The sequence below is a fragment of the Eucyclogobius newberryi genome, unplaced genomic scaffold, assembly GCF_026437365.1.
Source record: "Eucyclogobius newberryi isolate DKJ021-1_F unplaced genomic scaffold, fEucNew1.0.hap1 SCAF_6, whole genome shotgun sequence".
Classification (NCBI taxonomy): Eukaryota; Metazoa; Chordata; class Actinopteri; order Gobiiformes; family Gobiidae; genus Eucyclogobius; species Eucyclogobius newberryi.
Window position 1 is genome coordinate 4747796 of NW_027316278.1, and position 20096 is coordinate 4767891.

General features: G+C 44.5%; 1 protein-coding gene across 1 annotated transcript in view; it reads right to left on the reverse strand.

Moving 5' to 3' along the window:
- fras1 (Fraser extracellular matrix complex subunit 1) overlaps positions 1 to 20096 on the reverse strand; it is a gene marked incomplete at its 5' end in the record, with an annotated part of 267524 nt that overhangs the window by 191001 nt on the left and 56427 nt on the right. The window contains 5 exons of the mRNA XM_072432991.1: positions 1754 to 1900; positions 4196 to 4336; positions 9769 to 9936; positions 10689 to 10829; positions 11501 to 11641. Of these exons, the coding sequence (XP_072289092.1) occupies positions 1754 to 1900; positions 4196 to 4336; positions 9769 to 9936; positions 10689 to 10829; positions 11501 to 11641 (738 nt within the window). The remainder of the gene's footprint in view (positions 1 to 1753; positions 1901 to 4195; positions 4337 to 9768; positions 9937 to 10688; positions 10830 to 11500; positions 11642 to 20096) is intronic.

Consider the following 20096-nt stretch of genomic DNA (forward strand, 5'->3'; position numbering starts at 1 on the left):
GAAACATTTATTATTATTATTATTATTATTAATATATATATATTTATATATATATATATATATATATATATATATATATATATATATATATATATATATATATATATTTAAAACATATTCACAATTTTTTTTTTAAAAACCTATTGATGTGAAGTCGGTGTAATCCCTCATTCGTCCAGGCGTGTTCCATAGTAGAAAAAGCTTCAGTTGTAGTCATCTGGACTCAGTTTGAAAAAATAGACGTTTCGACTCTCATTCAAGAGTCATTGTCAATAACAGAATTTAGGTCGAGAACTCCGATATTAATACTGTTCTGTGGTAAGACCCGCCCATTGGGAGGAGCCTTCCTGAAGTAGAAAGAGTTGTTTGTTTCAACAGAAACTCCCCCTTGTATCTACCGAGCCTATTCAGAATCTTAATGGGCTATTAGAATCCTCTTTGTCTTTGTGAGACCCTGGCTCAACCACCCTGAGGACCTGATTAGCATCTGAATGTCCTTTACCTTTAGAGGCTGTTTCGTCTCAAAAACAGAGCAATGTAGTTTATTCGATCCAATGCAGTGACGAAAGTTGTAAAGAACGTTACATAGGTGAGACGAAACAGCCTCTACACAAGAGGCTTTATCAGCACAGAAGAAATACAAGTTCAGGACCTCAGAGCGCCGTGCATCTCCATCTTGAAGCCTCTAATCACTCGTTTGAAGACGGTGAGGTGAAGGTTTTAAGCAGGAGAAAAGATGGTTTGAAAGAGGAGTCAAGGAAGCTATTTTTGTTAAAAAAGAAAGACCTTCTTTAAACAGAAATGAAGGGCTTAGGTTTCATCTTCCTGTTATTTATAATGGGATTCTGAACCCCTGGAAAGGTAGAGGACATTCAGATGTTAATCAGGTACTCAGGGTGGTTGAGCCAGGGTCTCACAAAGACAAAGAGGACTCTAATAGCCCATTAAGATTCTGAATAGGCTCGGTAGATACAAGGGGGAGTTTCTGTTGAAACAAACAACTCTTTCTACTTCAGGAAGGCTCCGCCCAATGGGCGGGTCTTACCACAGAACAGTATTAATATCGGAGTTCTCGACCTAAATTCTGTTATTGACAATGACTCTTGGATGAGAGTCGAAACGTCTATTTTTTCAAACTGAGTCCAGATGAAACAACTGAAGCTTTTTCTACTATTGATGTGAAATTACAAAAATATTCAAAATAGTTCTATTCTTTTTTTTCTTGCCTTTTAAAAAATATTTGAACATAGATAAACAACAATAGACCGGGAAAAAAGAAAAAACTATAACTAACAGTATAATAACAGTATAATAACAGTATAATAATTTATCGCAAAACAATCCCTATTTGAGATAAAATTAATTTATTTGACATATTGTGAAAAGAACTACCGTATTTTCCAGACTATAAGTTACACCTTTTTTCATTCGGGGTGCGACTTATACTTATATATTTATACTTATACTGCGGAGCGACTTATATGTGATATTATTTGTTATTTTCACACTTGTAACTGCATTTCATCCTCCAGTGCGACTTATATATGTTTTTTTCTTCGCTATTATGCATTTCTATGCTGGTGCGACTTATACTCCAGTGCGACTTATAGTCCGGAAAATACGGTAATTGTAAACGTAAGCCCGTGACTTGTGAACACTTTCCCAAACTGGACTCCTGTGACCCCTGTGACCCCTGTGACCCCTGCGACCTCTGTGAGCCCTGAGTCATATAAAGCGTGTGTGTGTGACTTACTGACGCAGCCCCTGGTGGTGGGCTGGAGGTACTGGCCCTCTCCACAGCTGGTCCTGCAGAAGCCGGCGTGCAGAGACGCTCCAGGGGAACAGGACGTGCAGTCGGCCTGGGACGAGCCCGAGCAGGAGCGGCACGAGGGGTGGCACTCTGCGACACACAACGGCACAACACAACAAATATGAACACACTTCAACACAACAAATATGAACACACTTCAACACAACAAATATGAACACACTTCAACACAACAAATATGAACACACTTCACCACAACAAATATGAACACACTTCACCACAACAAATATGAACGTCACAATGAACGAGCTAGAAATAACTCTTCAACTAAACGTCTGCAAGTAGGCTAACGTTTATTAGCATAGCCGCAGGATTAAAGCGCCCCCTACAGGTCGGACGACTCATTGAACTAAAATGCAGTTAAGAAAAATATATTTTTAATTTTGCTAAAAATCACAAAAATGTTAAGCACATTTTTTAGGTTTATAATTTCACTTCCTGTTTGTAATTGATGACATCACAGGACATTACCCAGCAAACACTGGGCCAAAACTCATCTAATGTCACAATTTTTTTTAATTTGACAAATAAAATAAATGAGAATGACTTTATTTTGTTGAATTAATGTTTAAAGAGTTAAAAACAGTTGTTTCTTTGTGTAAATTCTGCATAAACTTTGACTGGAATGAGTGTGATGTCACTTCCTGTATTAGTGTCCCTGATGTGATGTCACTTCCTGTATGAGTGTCCCTGATGTGATGTCACTTCCTGTATGAGTGTCCCTGATGTGACGTCACTTCCTGTATGAGTGTCCCTGGTGTGGTGTCACTTCCTGTATGAGTGTCCCTAGTATGATGTCACTTCCTGTATGAGTGTCCCTGGTGTGATTTCACTTCCTGTATGAGTGTCCCTGATGTGATGTCACTTCCTGTATGAGTGTCCCTGGTGTGACGTCACTTCCTGTATGAGTGTCCCCGGTGTGATGTCACTTCCTGTATGAGTGTCCCTAGTATGATGTCACTTCCTGTATGAGTGTCCCCGGTGTGATGTCACTTCCTGTATGAGTGTCCCTGGTGTGACGTCACTTCCTGTATGAGTGTCCCTGGTGTGGTGTCACTTCCTGTATGAGTGTCCCTGGTGTGATGTCACTTCCTGTATGAGTGTCCCTGGTGTGATGTCACTTCCTGTATGAGTGTCCCCGGTGTGATGTCACTTCCTGTATGAGTGTCCCCGGTGTGATGTCACTTCCTGTATGAGTGTCCCTAGTATGATGTCACTTCCTGTATGAGTGTCCCTGGTGTGATGTCACTTCCTGTATGAGTGTCCCTGGTGTGATGTCACTTCCTGTATGAGTGTCCCTGATGTGATGTCACTTCCTGTATGAGTGTCCCCGGTGTGATGTCACTTCCTGTATGAGTGTCCCTGGTGTGATGTCACTTCCTGTATGAGTGTCCCTGGTGTGATGTCACTTCCTGTATGAGTGTCCAGGTTGTGATGTCACTTCCTGTATGAGTGTCCCTGCTGTGATGTCACTTCCTGTATGAGTGTCCCTAGTGTGATGTCACTTCCTGTATGAGTGTCCCTGGTGTGATGTCACTTCCTGTATGAGTGTCCCTAGTGTGATGTCACTTCCTGTATGAGTGTCCCTGGTGTGATGTAACTTCCTGTATGAGTGTCGCTGGTGTGATGTCACTTCCTGTATGAGTGTCCATGGTGTGATGTCACTTCCTGTATGAGTGTCCCTGCTGTGATGTCACTTCCTGTATGAGTGTCCCTAGTGTGATGTCACTTCCTGTATGAGTGTCCCTGGTGTGATGTCACTTCCTGTATGAGTGTCCCTAGTGTGATGTCACTTCCTGTATGAGTGTCCCTGGTGTGATGTAACTTCCTGTATGAGTGTCCCTGGTGTGATGTCACTTCCTGTATGAGTGTCCCTGGTGTGATGTCACTTCCTGTATGAGTGTTCATGGTGTGATGTCACTTCCTGTATGAGTGTCCCTGCTGTGATGTCACTTCATGTATGAGTGTCCCTGGTGTGATGTCACTTCCTGTATGAGTGTCCCTGGTGTGATGTCACTTCCTGTATGAGTGTCCCTAGTGTGATGTCACTTCCTGTATGAGTGTCCCTGGTGTGATGTAACTTCCTGGATGAGTGTCCCTGGTGTGATGTCACTTCCTGGATGAGTGTCCCTGGTGTGATGTCACTTCCTGGATGAGTGTCCCTGGTGTGATGTCACTTCCTGTATGAGTGTCCATGGTGTGATGTCACTTCCTGTATGAGTGTCCCTGCTGTGATGTCACTTCCTGTATGAGTGTCCCTAGTGTGATGTCACTTCCTGTATGAGTGTCCCTGTTGTGATGTCACTTCCTGCTCGATCGGAGTAAAACTATACTTAAAGAGTCTGTGGCGGGCGGCTGCACTCGTACCTTGGCAGTGCCCGTCCTGGCTGTGGCGCCCCTCCGGACACTGGGGCACACAGCGGCCCCGGAGCAGAGAGCTGAGCGAGGGGCAGGAGACGCAGGCGTCCGCGGAGGGCCCGGCGCACTGCAGGCAGGACGGGTCGCAGTCTGGAACTCACAAACACGTCAAAGTGCTCGTTAATCACACGGAAACGCAAAGTGCTGGAGAAACAGTGGCTGTCGCGTGTCCCGGGACCGTCCTGTGGTGAACGAGGCGTCTCTGGGACTCAGAACTCCTGCCGTGGACACAATGGATGGACACTTTTGGAGCAGAGTGACGGCGACAGGAAACACGGCCGACACGAGGAAACAGGAGGACGCACTGTTCCGACAATCCAGGACGGAAATGGTAACTTTCAACAAGCGCTATATAAATACACCGTAAAGATGTGAAATTGAAAAAAATATACATGAAAAGATAATTATAATAAAAATAATAATAAAAAATAAAAATAATTACAATTATAAAATTTAAAATAAAATGTAAAATAATTTAAATAAATTTAAATAAAAAATACAAAATACAAATACAAAATAATAAATGTTTAAAATAATGAAAACAAACAAAAAAGACATTTGGACTTAATTTGAAAATGAACTACGGTGGACAATTGTTATTGCGATTTATCCAATATTGCAAAATTGATAAAGTACAGCAGCAAAACACATATATATATATAATGTTTTAATGCCTCTTTTTTTCTTTTTCTTTTTTACCAGTGCCACTTCCAGATGTGATGTTTACAGTGACTGTGTAGTAACAGTCTCTTGTGATCTGTGTATTTCAGATTTAGTTTCACTTTTGTGTCTTTCCTTTTTAAAAACACCAGATTGTGTGACCTTTTGTCCTTCAAATGACATTATATTGCATTTATAAAAGCCGATGTTGCCTCCAGACAGTTTCTCTTCAAGTTCTCTTCTTTTTACTTTTATATGATTTTGAAGTACCTTATTTTTTTTTATAAAAAAAATTAAATAAATTAAAACAAAAGCAACTAAAGGGAAAATAACCCAAGAACTATCAATATTTGAACTGCCTGTGCACAAACGCAGGAGCAGCCACGTTCCAAACGTTGACCCGCTAGTGCGACGGGAACGCGGCAACACACGGTACAAGTACAAGTACAAGTACCTGTAAAAGTATCGTGAGTTTTGAGCAGGTGTGAAAAGCGTCGACTTTCTAACGATCCAACCGCCCGAAGCACGAGCGGCGTGTGGTGAGCGCTTTAGCAACGGGACGCCATTACTTTTACCTGACGGCCCCTGTTCCCCCCCGCACTCGCCCCCGCCTCCCCCGCGCTCGCCCCCGCGCTCGCCCCCGCCTCCCCCGCGCTCGCCCCCCGCCTCCCCCGCGCTCGCCCCCGCCTCCCCCCGCCTCCCCCGCGCTCACCACACGCCGCTCGTGCTTCGGGCGGTTGGATCGTTAGAAAGTCGACGCTTTTCACGCTCATTCACGCTTACTCACACTCACTCACACTCACTCAGACTCACGTTCGATCACGCTCACTCACACTCACTCAGACTCACGCTCGATCACGCTCGATCACGCTCACTCACGCTCACTCAGACTCACTCACACTCACTCAGACTCACTCAGACTCACGCTCACTCACACTCACTCACACTCACTCAGACTCACGCTCGATCACGCTCACTCACGCTCACTCACACTCACTCAGACTCACGCTCGATCACGCTCACTCACGCTCACTCACACTCACTCACACTCACTCACACTCACTCAGACTCACTCAGACTCACGCTCATTCACGCTCACTCACGCTCACTCACACTCACTCAGACTCACGCTCGATAACGCTCACTCACACTCACTCAGACTCACTCAGACTCACGCTCATTCACGCTCATTCACGCTCACTCACGCTCACTCACACTCACTCAGACTCACGTTCGATCACGCTCACTCACACTCACTCAGACTAACGCTCGATCACGCTCGATCACGCTCACTCACGCTCACTCAGACTCACTCACACTCACTCAGACTCACTCAGACTCACGCTCGATCACGCTCGATCACGCTCACTCACGCTCACTCAGACTCACTCACACTCACTCAGACTCACTCAGACTCACGCTCACTCACACTCACTCACACTCACTCACACTCACTCACTCAGACTCACGCTCGATCACGCTCACTCACGCTCACTCACACTCACTCAGACTCACGCTCGATCACGCTCACTCACGCTCACTCACACTCACTCACACTCACTCAGACTCACTCAGACTCACGCTCATTCACGCTCACTCACACTCACTCAGACTCACTCAGACTCACGCTCATTCACGCTCATTCACGCTCACTCACACTCACTCACACTCACTCAGACTCACGTTCGATCACGCTCACTCACACTCACTCAGACTCACGCTCGATCACGCTCGATCACGCTCACTCACGCTCACTCAGACTCACTCACACTCACTCAGACTCACTCAGACTCACGCTCGATCACGCTCGATCACGCTCACTCACGCTCACTCAGACTCACTCAGACTCACTCAGACTCACGCTCACTCACACTCACTCACACTCACTCAGACTCACGCTCGATCACGCTCACTCACGCTCACTCACACTCACTCAGACTCACGCTCGATCACGCTCACTCACGCTCACTCACACTCACTCACACTCACTCAGACTCACTCAGACTCACGCTCATTCACGCTCACTCACGCTCACTCACACTCACTCAGACTCACGCTCGATAACGCTCACTCACACTCACTCAGACTCACTCAGACTCACGCTCATTCACGCTCATTCACGCTCACTCACACTCACTCACACTCACTCAGACTCACGTTCGATCACGCTCACTCACACTCACTCAGACTAACGCTCGATCACGCTCGATCACGCTCACTCACGCTCACTCACGCTCACTCACGCTCACTCACACTTATTCACACTTACTCACACTTATTTACACTTATTCACACTTATTCACTGTGCGCTGCAAACAAAGGTCCTCTTGTCTTTCCCGCTCGCCGCACTCGTAGTTCAGCGACGGCTTGTTTACGTGCAAAGGCGGCGGAGGAAAACGAGGTTAAAAATGTTTTAGAATAATCAGATTTCCGCTTCAAAGGAAGAATATTTTGAGCGCCGCGACTGTGAACGACGCGCTTAGCATCCGAAATGAGGCGGAGCGGGGTCCTGGGCGGCGGCTTCCCAACACCCCCATTTCCAGGAAGTAATTGAAAAGACGGCACGTGGCGCACGACTCCGACACGGGGACGTCCTGCCACGGCGGCCATCATCACGCCGGTCTAATTAGCCGCGGTGAAACGTTAGCATGTGTTTGGGCGTCGCGGGAGGTTTTGTCCGGTCGGGGGAAAGAAGAGAGACAAGCTGTTTTCAATCTGATTATTCGACAGGCGTCCGCTTCCATCGAGGTTCACGCAGAGTACGTTTTGACAGTTATAATTAAGCGTAAATCGGCGCCGTTTCGATTGTTTTTGCTGTTTTATTGAGAAAAATACGGTTTAAATGTGGACGACCGGTGGCCAATCACGTTTGGCCCTCGGACATCGAGTCATCGCTGACTTTTCTTTTATTGTCGTCCACGTCTGGTAAAAAGAAGCTGCTGGACACCGTAGATGTAAAAATAAAAGCTGTGAATCTATTATTTTCCGTCAAATGGAACATTCTGGGATGAATAATGCTCAGTTTGTTCTCCGAAACAACAAAATGTGACAGGACTTTTATATCGATTTCTCATTTTTAGTCTAACAAGCTTCAGTTTTGGAAGATGAATCGTCAGGACCAAATAAATGCCGAACCAGAGTCGGTCTTTTCATATTTGTTTAGTTTCAATAGTTTTGGATGAGAGGAGTACCTTAGAGTTCTGTTTAGTCAAAAATATATCAAGTAAAAGTAAAGACATCCAGGTAAAAACTACTACTTTACTCATAAGATAAACCTCAAAAACGAGGAAAAGTGAGTCGTATCTGACGAATGACTGGAGTGAGTATACATTAAAATACACGTACACATTAAAGTACATTAAAATACACGTACACATGAATGTACTTTACACGTACACATTGAAGTACATTAAAATACACGTACACATTAATGTACTTTACACGTACACATTAAAGTACATTAAAATACACGTACACATTAAAGTACAAAAATTAAAGCCGCTCTGTTCTGGGAGGACATTTTATACAAATATCCCCCCCCCCAAAAATAATATATACATAAAAACAGTTTTGCTCGGGGCTAATCAGCTCTGAGGCAACTAGCACGCTAACAACAACTAGCATGCTAACAGCGTGCTTCCAGCTTCACGTAGTATAAAACACTATATAATGCAATGCAAAGACCGCACAATGGACTCATTTTCACCCGAATAAATACTTTTAAATATATCTGAGCTGGGCCAAAACAGATTTGACTTTATTATATTAAAAAATAATTCCGTTTTTTTTTTTTTATATATTTTTTTTTTTATATATATATATATATCGCAAACGTGAATTGGAAATGTACATCTGGAAACCACGTCGGACTGTTGAACTCCATTAGTGAATAAAAATATCACTAAATCTATAAAGGACATGTATTATGCGAAATTAACTTTTCCCCTCCATGTTCTAACAGCTGGAGTAGCATTTAGCTTCATTTACGCTTATTTCATTAATACTGTTCACACTCTGTCCCAGTTTTGTTACGTCCTATTTCCAATTCCAAAATCTTCTGCGTCGTTTTTAACTTCATAAATCGTCGCCGGACTCGTTTTGAGTCTTTCTGTCTGACAAAATCACCATCATTACAACTGCGTGGCTGCATTAGCACGTCGGAGGCAAGCTAGCTTCTGTTCATTTCAGCTGTGAAATGTCTTTTTTTTTTTCTTTGCAATCTTCTCTGGCCCTTTTCTGTTCTGTTTCATGTGTTTTTAAGTGTTTTCCCTCTGATCAGATGTAAAACTATGAGCACTAAAAAAATACAAATAAAATATATAATAAATAATAAATACTCCAAATGTAATGAAATTTCATACATAAACACCATTAGATTATGATTGTTTTTGCTGCCGATTTTGTGTTTTCCAAGGAGAAAGCTTACAAAAACGGATTAAAAAAACAAAGGTAATTCCCTCTTCGGCCAGTAGATGGAGCCCCAAGTAAATTCCTGTCGTGGGAAACACCAGAGCGCCATGAAGTCGTCTTTGTAAAGTTGTTTTTGCTAACGTTCTAAAACATGAGCTACCACACGAAATGCACTCAGGAGCAAACAACAACACAAACAACGCATCATGTTTGTCATTTAAACGCGACGCAGCTGAACGACATACGACAAACGAACACACCGCGAGCACGCTAACAACAACTAATATGCTAACAACAACCAGCATGGTAACAACAACTAGCACGCTACCAACAACTAGCACGCTACCAACAACTAGCACGCTACCAACAATTAGCACGCTAACAACAACCAGCATGGTAACAACAACTAGTATGCTAACAACAACTAGCACGCTAACCGTTGCCCCCCTCACCTCTGCAGACGTGGCGGTGGTCCGTGTAGCTGTACGTGGGACACTTGGGGGCGCAGACTCCGTGCGGCGAGCTGGGATATTGAGGGACCAGGACCAGCTCGGGTTTGGGACAAAGCGCACAGTCGGAGGCCAGGGGTCCCACGCAGGAGCGGCAGGACGGGTGGCAGTCTGTGGAAAACACACCGAGCGGGTCAGTCAAATCCAGCAGCAGTATTAGTAGCATCAGCAGTAGCATCAGCAGTAGAAGTAGCAGTAGCAGTAGCAGTATTAGCAGTAGCAGTAGCAGTAGCAGTAGCAGTAGCAGTAGCATCAGCATCAGCATCAGCAGTATAAGTATCAGTATTAGCAGTAGCAGTAGCAGTAGCAGTATTAGCAGTAGTAGCAGCATTAGTAGCAGTAGCAGTATTAGCAGTAGCATCAGCAGTATTAGTAGCAGTAGCATCAGCAGTAGCAGTATTAGTAGCAGTGGCAGTAGCAGTAGCAGTATTAGTAGCAGCATTAGCAGTAGCAATAGCAATAGCAATAGCAATAGCAATAGCAGTAGCAGTATTAGTAGCAGCATTAGCAGTAGCAATAGCAATAGCAATAGCAGTAGCAGTATTAGCAGTAGCAGTATTAGCAGTAGCAGTAGCAGTAGTAGCAGTAGCAGTATTAGGAGTAGCAGTAGTAGCAGTATTAGCAGTAGCAGTAGCAGTAGTAGCAGTAGCAGTATTAGGAGTAGCAGTATTAGTAGTAGCAGTAGCAGTATTAGGAGTAGCAGTAGTAGCAGTATTAGCAGTAGCAGTAGCAGTAGTAGCAGTAGCAGTATTAGGAGTAGCAGTAGTAGCAGTATTAGCAGTAGCAGTAGCAGTAGTAGCAGTAGCAGTATTAGGAGTAGCAGTAGTAGCAGTATTAGCAGTAGCAGTAGCATTAGCACTTACTGTGGCAGGACTGCTCTTGTGGGTACAGTCCCTCTCCACACGACTCCACACATTGGCCCTGAAGCAGGAACTTTCCACTGGGACAGTCTGAGCACTGGGACACAGAGGGGCCCCAACAAGATGAGCACGAGCTGTGGCACACTGGAGAGAGAGCGTGTTGAATATAAGAGTCTGAGAGGTCATTCAAATATAATGGTCTGAGAGTTCATTCAAATATAACGGTCTGAGAGTTCATTCAAATACAACGTCTGAGAGGTCATTCAAATGTAACGTCTGAGAGGTCATTCAAATGTAACGTCTGAGAGGTCATTCAAATGTAACGTCTGAGAGGTCATTCAAATGTAACGTCTGAGGTCATTAAAATGTAACGTCTGAGAGGTCATTCAAATGTAACGTCTGAGAGGTCATTCAAATGTAACGTCTGAGAGTTCATTCAAATGTAACGTCTGAGGTCATTCAAATGTAACGTCTGAGAGGTCATTCAAATGTAACGTCTGAGGTCATTCAAATGTAACGTCTGAGAGGTCATTCAAATGTAACGTCTGAGAGGTCATTCAAATGTAACGTCTGAGAGTTCATTCAAATTTAACGGCCTGAGAGGTCATTCAAATAAGATAATCTGAGAGTTCATTCAAATATAAGAGTGAGAGTTCATTCAAATATAACGGTCTGAGAGTTCATTCAAATATAACGGTCTGAGAGTTCATTCAAATATAATGGTCTGAGAGTTCATTCAAATACAACGTCTGAGAGGTCATTTGGCGCTTCACGTGAACAGAAGGACATGAGCGTTTCTCCCTCCGCTGACCCACCTCTGCATCTGCCGTGAGCGTCCTTGTAGTGCTGTGGCGGACACTCGGAAATACACTTCCCACGATGCAGTGCGGCTCCCGGGGGACAGCTGGTGCAGAGCGGTTTATCGGGGAAGCAGGACTCACAGGACGAGTCGCAGGCTGCGGACGGGAAATACAGTTCATTTAGTCATTTAAAGTATTTATAAATGTTTATTCTGTATGATAATATTTTACTTGCCAGTGGTTTGAATTATTACCAATACAAATGTTATTGGACATAAACCATTATATTACTGAGCTCAGTTAGGGCCTCTGAACACGCCCACAGACTGCGCAGCTGCAGGAGAAGAAGAACCAAGCTTCCTGCAGTACTGCTGAGCGCCTGTAGAGGCTTCAGCAGCAGAAGTGAGGGTGAATCGGGCTCATCTGAGAGAAGAAGTGACGTCATTTCCGGTGAGTGTGTCGCGTTTTCAGAGCTGTTCGTTCTTAGAGCCTTTTACCGATTAATCCACGAATTATACACACTATTTACGCATCATATACACGAAAGTGAACGTTTGATTTCTCCGCAAACAATCCGGAGCCTCAAGCCGCTCGCTTTTCAGTATTTCGTGGATTAAAAAGCCCTCCTCACTTTCTAGCTCCAGCCTGAACTAGCCTAGCGTAGCCTAGCCGCTAGCGTCATGGCTGGATCTACCTTTACCTGTTTGAGCTGTCATATGTCGAGTCAGAACCCTGGCTCCTTCTCTGATGATAGGTGCGTGAAGTGCAGTGTAGTGGTAGTTTTGGAGGCCAGGGTTACGGAGTTAGAAGCGCGGATCCGCTGTTTAGAGGAGCTTAAGTCCAGTTATAGTTCGGTTTTAGCGCGAGGGCTACCGGACCGCGCTGCAGGGCGTAGCATTAGCATTAGCAGTAGCAGTAAGGCCGAGCACAGCCCCTCAGCGTCTCCCGTGCAGCCGGGACTAGACCAGGAACAGAATAGGGACCATTTTGTGACAGTTCGGAGGGGACAAGGCGCTAAACGCCGAACCTCAGAGCGCCGTGAGCTTCACGTCTATAATAGGTTTTCTCCCCTCAGCGATCACACGCCCGCTGAACACACGAGAGAAACTCTTGTAATCGGGAGTTCTATTGTTAGAGACGTGAAGCTGCCAGCTGCTAGCGTTAGGTGTTACCCGGGGGCCAGAATGGGTGACATCGAAGGAAACCTTAGGATCTTAAAGCGGAGTAGGACCCGTTTCCGGCGAGTCGTGGTTCACGCAGGCGGTAACGACGCCCGGCGGAGACAATCAGAGGTGCTCAAAGTTCAAGTAGCCGCGGTGTGTGACCTAGCGAAGTCGATGTCACACACTGTAATATTTTCTGGTCCCCTGCCCAATCGGATCAATGCTGAATTGTACAGCCGTCTCTCAGCATTCAACAACTGGTTATCCAGATGGTGCCCTCAAAACAACGTTGTCTTTATTGATAACTGGAGTGCGTTTTGGGGAAAGCCCGGGCTCATACGCAGGGATGGCATCCATCCGACTTCGGAGGGTACATCCCTATTAGTTCGGAATTTGACCGATAGTCTTAGTCGTGTTAAGTGACCATCTAGGGATGAGCCCCAGGTGCAGAGCAGCAGTTCAAGACGCTCCTCTGTCGCTGAACTCTCGCCCGTTCTGTTACCTGTGAAGTGTTCAGATTCAAGACAGATAGAGACTGTGTGTGTCCCTCGTGTCCCTCGTACAAATAATGCCAAAAAGTCACATCTCAGAAAAAATATTTCAGGCGTCAGACCAAATAACTTAAGGAAAATAACAATCACAAATGACACAAATACACAAATGAATAAACACGTAAAATGTGGACTGCTAAACATTAGAGCAATTTCCTCCAAATCGCTCTTAGTTAATGAATTAATTAGTGACTATAACATAGATCTTCTAGCTCTAACTGAAACGTGGCTTCAACAAGACGACTACGTCAGACTAAATGAGTCCACCCCACCCACCCATGTTAACTTTCAGACTGCCAGGAGCACAGGCCGAGGTGGTGGTGTGGCAGTGATCTCACACTCAAGCCTACTCATGAGCCCTAAAACTAACAATGCATTTCACTCATTTGAAAGCCTTATGCTGTCAATCACATGTCCAAATATGAAAAACCTAAAAGGAGTTTTGTTCATAGTTATCTACCGATCTCCTGGTCCCTATTCAGAGTTTTTAACAGAGTTTTCTGACTTTATATCAAACTTAGTGTTAGCCTGGGATAAAATAGTTATAGTTGGAGACTTTAATATCCACGTGAACATGAGTGATGACGCTCTCAGTAATGCCTTCAGCGCCTTGTTAGACAGCATTGGTTTCACTCAGAATGTAAATAAACCGACTCACACTCACAAGAACACTCTGGATCTTGTCCTAACGTATGGAACAGAGATTAGTGACCTCATTGTCTTCCCTCAAAACCCTATATTGTCAGATCATTTCCTAATTACCTTTCAGTTTATTCTTAAAGATCATCCAGTCCCACAAAATAAAGTTATAATGAAAAGGACAATATCTGAAAAAATCTCAAAATTCAAAGAAATAATAGAGCCAATATTCAGTGACATGTCATGTGATCCTGCTGAGAACAGTTTTAGTCCCAGTTTAAGTGATCAATGTGTCGACTTGACCATGAATTCTCTGAAGTCTGCTCTTGACGTTGTCGCGCCGTTAAAACAGAAGGTCATTAGGCCAAAGCGCGCCTCCCCATGGTACAACCAAGAACTGCGTTCACATAAACAAAAAGTTAGAAAGTTAGAGGGATTATTTCGTCGCTCTCACACCGAAGAATCTCTAAAAGCATGGAAAAGTTGCCTGCTGTCCTATAAGCAGGCTCTGCGTAAGGCCCAAACCAGATATTATTCAAATCTAATAGAAGTCAACAAAAGTAACACTAAATTCCTTTTCAGCACTGTAGCTAGGCTAACAAACTGTCACAGTGCAGTAGAGCCCTCAATCCCAGCTACACTTAGCTCTGATGATTTCCTCCTATTTTTTAACAATAAAATAAAAACAATCAGAGATAAATTAGATGAAATTACCCCGGCTATTAGCCCTGAACTAGCCCAAGCTGTAAATCTAACGTCCCATATAAATCCACCTGTAAACCTAGAAAGGTTCACAGCTGCTGATCAAGCAGAGATAACTTCAGCCATTATGTCCTCTAAAAGCTCAACTTGTGTCCTAGACCCCATTCCAAGCAGACTCCTCAAAGACATTCTCCCCCTAATTATAGACCCTATTCTTAATATAATAAATACTTCACTCGAAAGTGGCTATGTTCCACAGTCCTTCAAACATGCAGTCATTAAACCTCTTCTGAAAAAGCCTAATCTAGATCCCGACCTATTGGTAAACTACAGACCTATTTCAAATCTTCCCTTCGTCTCTAAAATCCTTGAAAAAGTTGTAGTAAAACAGCTTTGTCGCCACCTGCAGGACAATAACTTATTTGAAGTTTTCCAGTCAGGGTTCAGAGCCCACCACAGCACTGAAACTGCACTAGTTAAAGTCACAAATGATTTGTTATTAGCCGCTGACGATGGACTGGTCTCAGTCCTGGTCCTGTTGGACCTCAGCGCAGCGTTTGACACCATCGACCACAACATTCTACTGCAGAGGTTAGAATGTGATGTAGGTGTTGGAGGAACAGCCCTCAGCTGGTTTAAATCCTATCTATCTGATAGGTTCCAATTTGTTAATGTAAACCAGAGCTCCTCACCAAGCTCTAAAGTAATTTACGGTGTGCCACAGGGTTCGGTACTCGGTCCAATTCTGTTTACTCTTTATATGCTACCATTAGGCCACATTATCAGAAAGCATGGCATTAACTTCCACTGCTCTGCAGACGACACTCAGCTGTATTTATCAATGAAACCTGATCAGAGCGATCAAGTAGACAGACTTAGTGCTTGTGTGAAGGAGATAAAAACCTGGATGACACTAAACTACCTGCTTCTTAACCCTGAAAAAACCGAGGTCATTGTGCTTGGCCCTAAGCATCTACGAGACGCTCTATCTGAGCAGATAGTCACACTGGACAATGTCAGTGTAGCCTCCAGTTCTACTGTAAGAAACCTTGGAGTCTTATTTGACCAGGAGCTCTCATTTAAAGCTCATATAAATCAAGCTTGTAAAACAGCCTATTTCCATTTGCGCAACAAGAGCCAAAATCAGAAGAATCCTGCCTAAAAGTGATGCCGAAAAACTTATCCATGCATTTGTAACGACTAGATTAGACTACTGTAACTCCTGCTCGCAGCGTGTCCTAAAAGCTCCATAAAAAGCTTTCAACTGGTTCAAAATGCAGCAGCAAGATTACTAACAGGAACAAAAAGAAGAGAGCACATTACGCCAGTGCTGAAGTCTCTTCACTGGCTCCCCGTCGAGTCTAGAATCAAATTCAAAATTCTACTCTTGACCTACAAAGCCATAAATGACATGGCCCCATCCTACCTCAAAGATGCTATAGAACCATATCATCCAAACAGAGCTCTTCGCTCTCAGAATGCTGGCCTTCTGGTGGTGCCAAGAGTCTCTAAAAGTACTGTAGGAGGTAGAGCGTTTAGCTACCAAGCTCCTGTGTTATGGAATCAGCTCCCGACCCATGTTAAATACGCTGACACAGTCTCTTCATTTAAGTCCAGGCTTAAAACGTTCCTCTTCGAAATCGCTTATGGTCAGACTAGTTAGGAACAGAAACATAAACCCACAGCTTTAGCTACGCTGCCCTAGGAGTAACTATGCTGGGGGAAGTATGGCAGCTTGAGCACTATCCTCTTCTTCTTCTGACTACTTATGCTATCAAACAATATTTATTTTTTGATTCCACTTGCAAACTGTTCACCGCCTTCTTTTCTTTCTCTCACTCCTGAGGACCTGTGGACCCAGATGCCCCTCCCCTGGTGAAGTGGTCCCTGCCCTGTGTGGACGGTCCCTCATCTGCCTGAAGAGTGGCTCCAGTTCGCCTCAGTCGGTCCCTCATCTGCCTGAAGAGTGGGTCCAGCTCGCCTCCGACGGTCCCTCGTCTGCCTGAAGAGTGGGTCCAGCTCGCCTCCGACGGTCCCTCTTCTGCCTGAAGAGTGGGTCCAGCTCGACTCAGACGGTCCCTCATCTGCCTGAAGAGTGGGTCCAGTTCGCCTCAGTCGGTCCCTCTTCTGCCTGAAGAGTGGGTCCAGCTCCAGTCTCCTCGTGTCCGTCTGTCCGTCTGTGAGAGTCGGATCTCTCCTTCACTGGAACTCTTCCAGGTTTCTACGTTTTTTTCCCAAAGAGGTTTTTTTTTGTAGTTTTTCCTGGCCGAGAAGGAGAGTCTAAGGACAGAGGACCCTGGGACATCGTCCCTCGCCACCACAGACATTGTCTGACTCCATCGCCACCACAGACATTGTTGATTCATTTCTCCCTGTGGCCCTCAGAGGCAACTGTTGTTGTGATTTTTGGGCCTTACAAAAATAAATTGATTTGATTTGATTTGATCTGGATATGTTTCAGAACAATTTAAATATAGTTGTTACGTGGTAATTTTAGATTTTATTGGTCAATCACTAATAGCTAAATAACCACAAACTAGCAAATAATTTACTACTTAGTGATTAACAAGTGACCCCCCCTAAACAAGTGTTACCTTAAAATATGTTAAATATTCATTGTGCTTACCTTTTCTTGAGCTGTAGATGGACAAATAAGTAACTGTGATTCAGAATATTCATCTGTTTATTGACAAAAATGTGAATAGTGAGCAAGTAAGAGTATCAAATATTTGTTTGTTTTAGAGAATATTTAGTTATTTCAAAACTACAACCACTATAAGTCTGTAAAATTGCCCTCTTAAAGGTTAAAAACTAAAAGCTTTTCGCATTGTCAAGTACTGTTACACAACTAATAATACTCTAGAGGAACTGACACACAGAGAACATGCAAACTCTGTGTCTAAACCTACGACGCCGCTACAAACCAGACCTGCGCATTCATGAAACCTAAACCTGGAGTCTGAACACGTCCGATCCCGTCTCCTCCTGATCCTGCAGAAGCTCCTCCTACTGTGCGCCGGGGGGGGGGGCCGGGGCCTCACTGGGCTCCCCCGGGCCCCCGGTCAAACGCCTCAGTGACATTTCGGGTCGGACACATTTTAAATCCGAGCGTGCCCTTTAGCTCCGCGCTCAGTTCGACAAGTTCATTTTTGAGAGACGAGGCTTCGAGTTTAACGGGGGGCGGGGCACGTCGAGCACCTGTGAGCCCGGGCGGGGCACTTCGAGCACCTGTGAGCCCGGGTTAGAAATAAGTTCAGTTATTTCGGGTTAAGTAAGTTCTGCTCCGAGCGTCAACTTGATCTTTCACGTTTTGATATAAATATTATCAGCGAAAAAAGTTTTCTTCACAAGACCGATCTCAGCAATAGCACAAAAAGACGTTTAGTAATTCCCAGTGTGTGTGTGAGGGGCGTGGCTAAAGCCAGTGTGTGTGTGTGAGGGGCGTGGCTAAAGCTAGTGTGGGTGTGTGAGGGGCGTGGCTAAAGCTAGTGTGAACAGGAACAGTTTTGCCTCATTTCTTTGGCTTCTCTACGCCGTGTTTGAACCTCTCTTTATGTCATGCTAATGCTAATGCTAATGCTAATGTCAGACGCATTATGAGCTGGAAATATCAGATTCCGGCTCTTGACAAATCCATGTTTAGTCCTGCTTTAGTCCTGCTTTAGACCTGCTTTAGTCCTGCTTTAGACCTGCTTTAGTCCTGCTTTAGTCCTGCTTTAGTCCAGCTTTAGTCCTGCTTTAGACCTGCTTTAGTCCTGCTTTAGTCCTGCTTTAGACCTGCTTTAGTCCTGCTTTAGACCTGCTTTAGTCCAGCTTTAGTCCTGCTTTAGTCCTGCTTTAGACCTGCTTTAGTCCCGCTTTAGACCTGCTTTAGTCCTGCTTTAGTCCTGCTTTAGAGCCGCTTTAGACCTGCTTTAGTCCTGCTTTAGACCTGCTTTAGAGCCGCTTTAGACCTGCTTTAGTCCAGCTTTAGTCCTGCTTTAGTTCTGCTTTAGTCCCGCTTTAGAGCCGCTTTAGACCTGCTTTAGAGCCGCTTTAGACCTGCTTTAGTCCAGCTTTAGTCCTGCTTTAGTTCTGCTTTAGTCCCGCTTTAGAGCCGCTTTAGACCTGCTTTAGTCCAGCTTTAGTCCTGCTTTAGACCTGCTTTAGTCCATCTTTAGTCCTGCTTTAGACCTGCTTTAGTCCCGCTTTAGACCTGCTTTAGTCCAGATTTAGTCCTGCTTTAGACCTGCTTTAGTCCTGCTTTAGTCCTGCTTTAGACCTGCTTTAGTCCTGCTTTAGTCCTGCTTTAGACCTGCTTTAGTCCAGCTTTAGTCCAGCTTTAGTCCTGCTTTAGTCCTGCTTTAGTCCAGCTTTAGTCCAGCTTTAGTCCAGCTTTAGTCCTGCTTTAGACCTGCTTTAGTCCAGCTTTAGTCTAGCTTTAGTCCTGCTTTAGACCTGCTTTAGTCCCGCTTTAGACCTGCTTCAGTCCCGCTTTAGTCCTGCTTTAGACCTGCTTTAGTCCTGCTTTAGTCCTGCTTTAGTCCAGCTTTAGTCCTGCTTTAGTCCAGCTTTAGTCCTGCTTTTATCACCTTTTACTCTTATTTGAAAGTTCACAGCCAAACTTTCTTTTTAATCAGCTCTTTTTGCAGGATTTTTCACGCTAAACAAACTTTGCACATCTTCAAAACAACACATTTGGATTTAATGCCCAGCTCTGGGAACTAAACCAGGACTAAACCAGCGGTACACCTCACCATGATGAGGAGGAGGTGACTTAAGCCAAAAATAAGAGTTAGTGGGTTTTATTTCCTGAGGGAGACCCGTCTATTCCAGGCCCCACTGCACATAACATCCATAATTCACATGCATTATTCACATCCATATTAATATTCTCAAACAGAAGAACTCTCCTAATTAGAGCAATCTTCTCTGAGCCAGCACATCCAATCAAGACGAGTATTTATACTATGAAGGCTGAAAGTACATGAGGATTACAGGGCTACTAGTAATGAACCATTGTAGTTTAGTCCTGCTTTAGTCCTGCATTAGTCCTGCATTAGTCCTGCTTTAGTCCTGCATTAGTCCTGCATTAGTCCTGCTTTAGACCTGCTTTAGTCCTGCATTAGTCCTGCTTTAGACCTGCTTTAGTCCTGCATTAGTCCTGCTTTAGACCTGCTTTAGACCTGCATTAGACCTGCTTTAGTCCTGCTTTAGTCTTGCTTTAGACCTGCATTAGTCCTGCTTTAGTCCTGCATTAGTCCTGCATTAGTCCTGCTTTAGACCTGCTTTAGTCCTGCATTAGTCCTGCTTTAGACCTGCTTTAGTCCTGCATTAGTCCTGCTTTAGACCTGCTTTAGACCTGCATTAGACCTGCTTTAGTCCTGCTTTAGTCTTGCTTTAGACCTGCATTAGTCCTGCTTTAGACCTGCTTTAGACCTGCATTAGACCTGCTTTAGTCCTGCTTTAGTCTTGCTTTAGACCTGCATTAGTCCTGTTTTAGACCTGCTTTAGTCCTGCATTAGTCCTGCTTTAGACCTGCTTTAGTCCTGCATTAGTCCTGCTTTAGACCTGCTT